The 9665-nt window shown below is 41.7% G+C and overlaps 1 protein-coding gene across 6 annotated transcripts; it reads left to right on the top strand.

Moving 5' to 3' along the window:
* Positions 1-9283, top strand: ubtf (upstream binding transcription factor). Of its 6 annotated transcripts, none has more exons than XM_086289930.1 (21): positions 1-477; positions 2896-2954; positions 3308-3480; positions 3575-3658; positions 3761-3916; positions 4017-4081; positions 4181-4307; positions 4387-4497; positions 4589-4722; positions 4824-4965; positions 5065-5106; positions 5188-5298; positions 5674-5829; positions 5950-6096; positions 6311-6421; positions 6506-6594; positions 6688-6877; positions 6963-7010; positions 7117-7170; positions 7286-7402; positions 7499-9283. In XM_086289930.1, exons 2-21 carry the CDS (start codon positions 2918-2920, stop codon positions 7619-7621), a joined length of 2217 nt encoding a protein of 738 aa, XP_086146056.1. In that variant the 5' UTR covers positions 1-477; positions 2896-2917; the 3' UTR covers positions 7622-9283. The 6 variants fall into 6 exon arrangements, with proteins under 6 accessions (XP_086146056.1, XP_086146059.1, XP_086146060.1 ...); XM_086289933.1 differs by lacking the exon at positions 1-477 and adding an exon at positions 505-736; XM_086289934.1 differs by lacking the exon at positions 1-477 and adding an exon at positions 783-1145 and having other exon boundaries at positions 7502-9283.
* The last annotated feature ends 382 nt before the right edge of the window (positions 9284-9665 follow it).

Below are 9665 nucleotides of genomic sequence, written 5' to 3'. Positions count from 1 at the left end.
TATATTTTAAGTGGAAATCTGGCGTTTCTAAGTAAAATTTGTGAAGTTTCGGTTTTAAGTTGATATAAAAAAATCTGAGGGAAAAACGTGAGTTGATTGAGTTGCATGAATTTTACAATCACCTGTAAAACGTTGGCTTTCATTGCACTCTCGGTGACCCGATAAAGTATTCGGTGGGTTCAAACTTCGCTGCAGATGTGACGGGGTCGGCCTGCGGGAGTAAAAATAATCGCCCTCGGTTGTATTCAAACTGAGAGATCGGAAAAAATGTGGAGGTCTCGGCGTAGCGAAATGGTTGGATGGAGAGAGAAGAGCTGCTGCGCGCTGAGTGGAGGGAGACGGCTAGTGAGATGGAGGCGGGGGGGAAGGACCATCTCTGCGGGGACTGGAGCCCAGGACCGACGGCGCAGTGCTGGCTATCGTTCAACCCTCCCCTTCTTCCTCCACAGCGACACCGAGACTCACGCTGAGAGACAGGTAAGCCAACACAACAGCCGATCGGTTTCAATATACAATGCGCGTACGTGATAAACAAACCGCGAAAAAGCCACCAAATATATATATACGCGATAAATATACATTTAATGCATGTTTTTGTTTTCTCGTAAAGCGCCTCGGTCGGCAGCTTCTTTGTAGTAGCGAAATAAACCGACGGTGGTAGGGTACAGACGACGGCGGCCATACCCGAATTTCTTGTCCCAAACAGCGGGGAAGGAACTGGACGTAAGACCCCGGGGTAAACGTGATAAATTTCTTTTCAAAATAACACGAAAAAGGACTATTTTGAGCTAACCCCTTCATCGAAACTCGCCTGCTCCTGCTATACAGGGAGTATTTGCGTAGGAGAATAAACGGTGGTTTCCGCGCCGAGACCTCCATGCGGCTGTTGGCGGAACAGCCAGCCGCCTCTCTCGGTTAGCCATCAGGGATCTCAGTTTAATATCTCACCGTGCAGAGACTCGCCCTCTCTCTCCCCCTCTCTCTCACTGGCTAGCCCAGAACCTCCGACGACCGAGCTCGGAGAACCCGCCTTCTTGCCCTCGCTTAAACGCTTTTGGATCGAGGGAAGGGAGTCTGCGACGCCCTGGCTTTAGTTTTAAGCTCCGTTTCTCTGTGTTTGCAGTGCGCCATTGGACCTTGTCACGGTAGGTTTCCTTGTAGAGCAGAGCTGAAGCATGGCGGACCTGGAGCTGTTTGTCGCGCCAGAGAAGCTACTCAGCCGCGGTTTGTTAACATGTTTCCTCGGAGCTTTAGCTAACCATTTTAGATGCCGTTTAATGCTACAATACTGCAACCGGAACTGTAAGCAGCTACGGTTAAAACTGAATCGTGGTTTAAAAAAAATAAAATCAGTTTGACGCGATAACATTTGCCCGTTAAAAACATTTTCCGTTTTCTTCTTTCTTCCTGCGCCTCCGCAAGACTTTCCAGCCACCACGATATTTACGGGCATTTCTACAATTTGTTACTAATCCATCTACGCTGTCCACCATTTAAATTAGTTGCTTTTTATTAAAGGCAGCTAAATAAAAACCGTTACGTGATTTAGATGATTGGTTGTAAACAGCAGCTAATGTCAATGTGGTCCAGGTCTACTCTGCAGGACACGAAATTGTTCTTAGATGCCAAAAAGCCTAAAGCCTTGTATTAAATAACCTTTAAAAAGGCATAGCTAATAATATTTAAAAGAAAATGTCCCAATTTTAGCCGCATTCGGTGTGTCAAATCGTCCTTGCTCGTGTAATGCCTCAACACTCAAATTTATATCACGCATATTGTCATAATAATTAAATTTAAGGTAGATTTTATGTTTCAAGAGTTTCTTATATACAACGTGGAGGTTATTTAGTTACATAAATGGTGAAATCGATCGTTTAAATGTAGCTAGGTCACACGGTTGACACCACATTGAGCTGGGGCCATCAAGGACAAGATGAACAACGAGCAGCCGCCATCATTGGAACACAGCTCGGTTACGCCTCGCTGAAGAATGCTCTGGATTTTGCTAGCAAATCCCACTCTGAAACGCCTATAACTTGAATAAAAACGGCCTGCAGATAGCCTTAAAACACATTTCTTTACTGTAAACGAATGTTATTTTCGATTTCATCGCTCCGGTCTCAGTTAACACTACGAGGAGAAGATTATAGGTTTTGCGTGGCGGAGCTAGATCAGCGCCCAACGGTGATGAGGCGCCTCTGTCGAGTGGCGCATTTGGCTGCAGTGCTTCCAAGCTACCATTCCCCTTTCTCGGAGACCGAAAGCAGATCCCTCGTCCGTGGTCAGCTGGTCGCCTACAGCTGCCCGTCCGTCCACGTCCATTCGCTTCCTCCTTCCGTGGATCCTCCCCAACCTCAGCTCCGACAGAAAATCCTCCATTACTGAGCGGACCAGGCGAGAAAATGGTCGCTCCTGTGTGTCCACGATACTTTTGTTGTGGAATAAGGACAGTACTAATACGCCAAATTCCGGTTGGCAAAATTTGCTCGACGGAGACTCCTGTTGTCGTAGCTAGATGTGCTAGTTGAAGCCCTCCGCAGTGTTATTTGAGATTTGAAGCCGTCACAAGCAATAGCCTATGTCTCACCATGTAGCGTAAACGTTTAAGGGGCGGTGTAATGAACATAAACCATTATGTCGAGCCAAATTTAAATTTAACGACTTTGACTCGTCATTATTACTTTTATATGAAGAATTAGCCACATTAATTGGTAATTAAGCCCATTTATACAAATAAAACAAAATAACATTAATTACTATTTTTAAAGATCACGAACTGGTTAAAGGTAATATACACGAATATGTATATTATAAACTGCTGATTGGTTCTTGATTGAAGTCGATATATAAAAGATATGCTTTTAAATAATCTTATGGGATTTTTTTTTTTCGCAGATCCAAGACAGAATATCCGCAAATGAATGGAGAAATGGAGGCAACGACACAAGACCAAGGTGGGTTTTTTGCTAAATCAAGTTTTTCTGAACAGAGTTGATATGTAGATTAATCATGGCAAGGCAGCACTTTACATAACCTTGTATATTAAGACCTTAGTATTAAACTTGATTAATGTACTAGTTCTTCTAAGAATTACAGCAATTAAAACTGAATGTTTGATTCCGATTAGATTAGAATATATGGTTTACCAATAGTAAGCCAATAGTAAGAATAGAATAGTAATTAAAAAATTTTCTTGTCAGAATACACAAAAGGATGTATAATTTGAAAGACATTTTGGGCAGATCTGTTTTTTTCCTTTGTGATTTTTATGTCTTTCTTCTCTCTCTCTCTTTTAACATTTTCACAGTATGGGCGCAGGATGACCTTTTAAGACTGCTGGAGGCCATGAAAGTGGCTCTTCCACCGAAAGACCTGACTAAATACAAAACATCAGAGTCCCACCTGGACTGGCAGAAAGTTGCTTTCAATTCCTACACAGCTGAGATGTGCAAGCAGAAATGGCAGGTGGTGTCGAAAGAGGTGAGTTGATTTGTATCGATTTTTCTCCAAGTCAGATTGTTCTGTTAAGTCAAGTCTTCTGAGTTTCTCCGTTTTGTTTTCCTGCCAAACACAGATTCGTAAATTCAGGACCCTGACAGAATTGATAGTTGATGCTCAAGACTACATAAAGAACCCATACAAGGGCAAGAAAATAAAGGTGAATTCAAGTCAACATTCACATGATTTTATGGCCTGCCAGTTGTGTTAGTGGAGTTCAAGGCTTAAGTAATTCCGTCCCCTTTCCCTCCCACAAATGCAGAAACACCCAGATTTCCCCAAGAAGCCTTTGACTCCATACTTCCGTTTCTTTATGGAGAAGAGGGCCAAGTATGCAAAGCTGCACCCTGAGATGAGCAACCTGGACCTCACTAAAATCCTATCTAAGAAGTATCGGGAGCTGCCTGATAAAAAGAAGGTCAGTCAAAGACGAACACCACTGTTTTGACCATCATGTTTTTTGTTTTTTTTCCTAAAAAATATCCTTGGAAAAATAACGTTTCTTTTCATAACTACAGAAAAAATATGTTGACGACTTCTTACGAGATAAGGAAACATTTGTTCAAAGTATGATGAAGTTCAGGTGAGATGATTTACTACTTTATTTTTTTAAACTAGTCATAACACATAAGCCTAAAATGCATAATACCTGTTTAATACGTTTTTTATGATGCCTAAACAGGGAAGAGCATCCAGACCTGGTGGAGAGCATGGCCAAAAAAGGCTCAAATGTACCAGAAAAGCCCAAGACGCCCCAACAGTTGTGGTACAACCACGAAAAGAAGGCCTTCCTCAAGCTGCACCCTGATGTGAGTTTAGCTGCGCAACAAACAGAATGCAACTTTTAGCCGCTTTCAGAGATTTTAACTTTTTCTGTGTCTCACCCAGGCGACCACCAAAGACATTAAAGATAGTCTTGGCAAACAGTGGACACAGCTTTCTGACAAAAAGAGGCTCAAATGGATCACCAAGTCGCTGGAACAGCAGAAGCAGTATGAGGTGAGACAAGAATCAGTGTGTGGTTGCCTTAGATGACAAAAGATGACAAAAGAAAATAATTTTTAACTGAGGATTTTTTGCGATCTTCCAGGAGACGATGCGTGAATACATCCAACAGCATCCGGAGTTAAATATGACTCAGGAAGACATCGTAAAGTCCACCCTGACCAAGGCAGAGAGGCACCTGAAGGACAAATCTGACGGACGTCCTGACAAACCACCTCCGTGAGTCACGGCTACAAATACTCTCCTGACACATCTGAGGGAGGGAGTCACTGCCCTTGCGAGATATTTGGTTTTAACATGTGGTGTTTGAATGCTTTCAGAAACGGTTACTCGATGTTCTGTGCGGAGCTAATGTCGAGCATGAAGGACGTTCCCAGCACAGAGCGTATGGTGATGTGTAGTCAGCGGTGGAAGCTGCTAAAGCAGGGTGAAAAGGACGCCTACCAAAAACGCTGCGAACAGGTGACTTGAGAATCATGAATAACCGAGAGGAAAAAGTCAATAAATAAAGCAAGTTTATCTAAATTGTCACTTTTTTTTTGTCTTTTTTTTTTCTTTCAGAGGAAAAAAGAGTATGAAATTGAGATGAACAGATTTCTCAGTGTAAGTCTCAAACATTGTTTACATGTTTTGTTTTTACTGGAAGTGTTTCTTATGTGTGGTTTATTTGCTGTGCATCTGTAGAGTATATCAGAGGAGGAGCAGCAGCGGGTCTTGGGTGAGGCGAAGACTGGTTTTAAGAAAAGCACTGGAGCCAATAGTCCCGCATCTAAAAAGAAAAACTCTAAAGCAAACGTATGTCCCAGAATACAGCAACTTTTTATGTTTTTGATAATGATGCAGTCATTTAAGAAAAACACAACTTGTCAGTGTAGCAATGCAATATGTCCTCGAGTCAGATTTTGTTCCGTGTTATTTTCTGATATATAGTGTAGCTGTTTACATGTTCACCTAACACGGAAAAGGTATGAAGCCAAGGAAAATATATTTGTGCGAAACTGTTCAGAGAGCCAATCGGTCTGTTTTTCAGAGGTACAGAAAGAGAAAACTGCAGCATAATGCAATAACATTTTAATAAGAATTTTAAATTCAGGTGTGCTTTACAGTTAGATTTGTATTTACATAGATGCTTTCATGTATTATTCTGATATTCTCACGTGGAACTTGCAGGCAAATCCAGAAAAACCCAAAAGACCCATTTCAGCCATGTTCATATTTGCTGAGGAGAAACGTCCCAAACTGCAGCAGGAGCGGCCAGACCTCGCTGACAGTGAGATCACAAGACTTCTTGCTCGCATGTGGAACGAGCTGCCAGATAAGAAGAAGGTAACGTGTTAGTTTATGGAACAGAAATGCCGCATCGGTAGGCTTTCAAGTTCAAAGGTTATTCTGAAAGTGGGATTTTTCAATTATTTTGTGATGTGCTGGATTTCTCTAATGATTTAGGAGAAGTTTAAGCGCTTAGAATCGGTGTTGAAGGCAGAATCGGAGAAGAAGGAAAAAGAGGACCGCAGTCGACTCCCAGATCCGCCCAAAAATGCACAAGACATCTGGCAGCAGAGTGTTATAGGCGACTACCTGGCCAGATTTAAGGTATCCACAAACTAGCTGTTGTATTTTAGCCCACATTATTCAGTATAATAGCAAATCGTTAAAATATTTGGATGTTTTTGTGAATAGAAATTTACTTAATAATCATGCTGATGTTAACAATGAGCTACAGATGTGTAATGCTGTTGATGACAGAGTGCTGGAAACACAGATAACATACCCGGGAATGGATTTAATGCCTGTATGTGGTTTGCAGAACGACCGGCCAAAGGCACAGAAAGCAATGGAAGGAACCTGGAGCACCATGGAGAAAAAAGAGAAGATTATGTGGATCAAAAAGGCAGCAGAAGACCAGAAAAGATATGAGGTTAGGACACAGTCTCAATAAAATCTCCTGTTTCTCTATATGAAACCAGTGAGAGCTAAATGTTGATTTACCTGTCCTCAACAGAGAGAAGTAAGTGAGATGCGCTCGCCTGCTGCTGCCATTGCCTCAGGGAAGAAGATGAAATTTGAGGGTGAACCCAAGAAACCGCCATCGTAAGTTTGCGACATTCAGCTCATCTGTGCTGCCTGATTTAGCCGATTCGAAGGCCTGACTTTTTTTTTTTTCTCCTTTTACTTTGACTCTAGAAATGGATATCAGAAGTTCTCTCAGGAGATGCTGTCCAATGGAGAGCTGAATCATCTCCCAATGAAAGAGCGGATGGCTGAGATTGGCAGCCGCTGGCAGAGGTTACCACTGAAGGACAAGGACCGCTACAAGAAGATTGCTGAGGAGAAGCAAAGGCAGTACAAAGTCCAACTGGAACAGTGGCTCGCTGTAAGAAGAATTTAATGGATGGGGGGGGGGGGGAGGCAAGATGTTTTTGAGACATTTGGAAAAATCTATTTCCGTCTTTCCACAGAGTTTGTCTTCGCAAGAGAGAAACACTTACAAAGAATATAATTCACAAGTGAGGAATGTTTTTGATTTGTAACAGCTAGCATTTACAAACAGCTGAAATTGCAATATCTGTTTTTGATATATTTTAATGATCTATTATTTCGCAAATCATTCAGAAAAGAAGAACTACAGCAAAACCAGGAGGCCCCAAGGCAAAGGCCAAGAAATCTGTGAGTACAGACTTATTTCTTTGTTTACTGTCTTGGAGCTGAGTTGAGCAGAAACTTAAATTTTTTATAGTCATGTTATTAGCATTATCTGAAAGGGGGGGATCACTTGTTGCAGGATACGGAGGAGGACGAGGATGATGACGACGATGAGGAGGATGACGACGACGATGAGCAGGAGAAAGCTTCCAGTGAAGGCGACTCTTCCAGTGAGGACGATGAGGATGATGATGACGTGAGTGTTTTCTCTGCTCAGATACATGAGATAGTTGCAACCAGTGGTTTTGAGTTTTTGCTGAAAATGCGTGTATATATTTCTTTTTGTTTAAAGAAGGACGACGACGACGATGAAGACGACGAAGAGGACGACGAAGCAGACGACAAGGAGAACAAGTCGGAGGACAGCAGCAGTGAGTCGAACTCACAGGGGTCGTCAGACTCTGATTCAGACTGAAACGCGCCATCACTGACAAACTGAGCAGCGCTGAGCTGAGCCAAGAGTCCAGGGAGCTCTGCCACTGTGCCAACCCTGCTCTCCTCCCACCACCAGAGGGAGCCTCTGCATTGCCTCATCCATTTCACACTCACCCACTTTATGTTGCTGTACTGGCGATCTGTACAGAAGGAGAGACCCTGCCCCTATCTGGAAATCAGTTCAATTCCATCCCCAGCGTAGTAGTCATCTCACAGCACGGGCCACTGACAGTATGCCAAAAACAGCATCCCACTGGTTTGGTGATGTCATGAACATTTCTGCACTGGTTTCAATCTTGACTTGCAGCTTCAGTGGTTTAAGGTTAGAGTTTTAATGTGTTGGGTAATTGATTACCCGTTCAGTCTTTTATTTTTGTTATTCCGATGATTAGTTAAGGACAGGTGGCTTGAGTTGTGAACAGGCTGAGCCAAAGAACACAGTACGGTGGATCACCTGAAGGTGGGCAGGGGGGAGGGTATGCGGGGTACTGGAAAATTGCACTCTACAAAAGATTTTCATTTAATCTTTTTTTTTCTTTTTTTTTTTCACAACATTGTTGTGTTGTCCTCGACTTACGATGTAGATTTTATGATTTGGTTCTTAAAGAGGTGGTATTTTTTTCAGGAAAAACAAAAAAAAAATCAAGCCATTATGAATGTCTTTTTTTTTTTTTGTCGCTGGAAAATTTGAGAGTTTGTTACATACCCATGTTTTTTCATTTGAAATTTACACTGCCTATAAAGTATTCAATCCTTGGATTTTTCATGTTTTATTGCTTTTCAACAAAGATTCAATTGGACCTTTTCACACACATCGGGATGTAAGGAGGCATAGCAACATTTATTGGAAGTTAACAGACTGCATCTTTTGGGGTGTGTTGTAAAGCTTTTCAACACAGAACTGACATCGACTTCATCTAAGCCTTGGCGTGATGGAATATTCCCTCAGCTAGATTCTGTCTAGATTAAACACGAATCTAAAACACAAGACTGCGATTGCATGCTGGTGCTTTTCATGTCTACCTAGCTGTTTGGGCTTCCAGATTTAGAACGTAGTGTCAAACTGTGTAAACAGTTTAGTTTTATAGTGGGACTTAATTTAGGTTGGTTTACAGGGATTGTTTTAACTTGGCCGTAAAAGAGTTATAAAGCCGGATTAGCCGTTATGGTTCCAGTATAAAACATAAAGGTCCAATGGGGGTTGATTACTTTTCAGGACATTGCACATTGCCATGTGTCTGTCACTGAAAAATCTCATTTATCCAAACTGACGTGTTGTTGTCGATCAGTCTTAACAGTTCTTACTCAGTTCATTGAGCAGGTTGTAATTATTAATTGCAACACTTGTCCATATTTAAAGCTCAGTCTGACTCTGTTTTTAAAAGCAACGTTAAATATGCTTTTCTTTTTCTTCAGAACTGTTGCTTTCCATTTCATTTACAGTTCAATTGCGATTTGCTACCAGGTTTGTTTTTAATTGTGAGCAGTTGTGTTTTGATCTATCTGGACTCGTCGTGGGTGTTGAGCTGAATGGACTCGTCCATTTTTATTTCCGAGTTTTAATAGTATTGACTGTAATCCACATGGGTTCTGTTCTGATGCTTATCCCAAAAAAAGCGTGCACTTATTGTAAATCTGTCCCTCTGTGTGAGTTTGTGTGCATGCATGCACAGAACTTTGTATATATGAGGGCGTTTGCGTGTTTCTTTGCTTTAATGTGTGTTGTTTTTGCCGTTTAGTTGCATACCATGACGTGACAGCAGTGTGCATGTATGTGCCTGTGCGGGGACATCATACCAACACCATGAATGTAGATATTGTTAAATCTTTTATTTCATTTTTTTTCTCCAAAGGTCTTTGCGGTCATGTCATTGAAAACCTAAAAATGGGCTTATGTGACTGTGTTTTTGGGTCTCCAGACAGATTAAGTACATGGCAACTATTAATAATCTGTTAATAATGGGTTTATTTTGACCATTTTGAATCTCATCACAGACTGAAATAAAACCAGCGTGGACTATTTA

This window comes from Aulonocara sp. 'chitande type north' Nkhata Bay, linkage group LG4 (assembly GCF_057382095.1).
Source record: "Aulonocara sp. 'chitande type north' Nkhata Bay isolate Kocher_YH1m ecotype deep benthic linkage group LG4, A_spYH_male_GT1.1, whole genome shotgun sequence".
Classification (NCBI taxonomy): Eukaryota; Metazoa; Chordata; class Actinopteri; order Cichliformes; family Cichlidae; genus Aulonocara; species Aulonocara sp. 'chitande type north' Nkhata Bay.
This window is presented reverse-complemented; position numbering and strand designations above follow the sequence as displayed.

Bases quoted from the DNA above. Each gene is read 5' to 3' on its own strand.
- ubtf (XM_086289930.1), top strand. From the start codon at position 2,918: ATGAATGGAGAAATGGAGGCAACGACACAAGACCAAG. The intron at 4,966-5,064 runs GTGACTTGAGAA...TTTTTCTTTCAG, and splicing joins ACCAAAAACGCTGCGAACAG to AGGAAAAAAGAGTATGAAAT. The intron at 6,595-6,687 runs GTAAGTTTGCGA...CTTTGACTCTAG, and splicing joins GAACCCAAGAAACCGCCATC to AAATGGATATCAGAAGTTCT.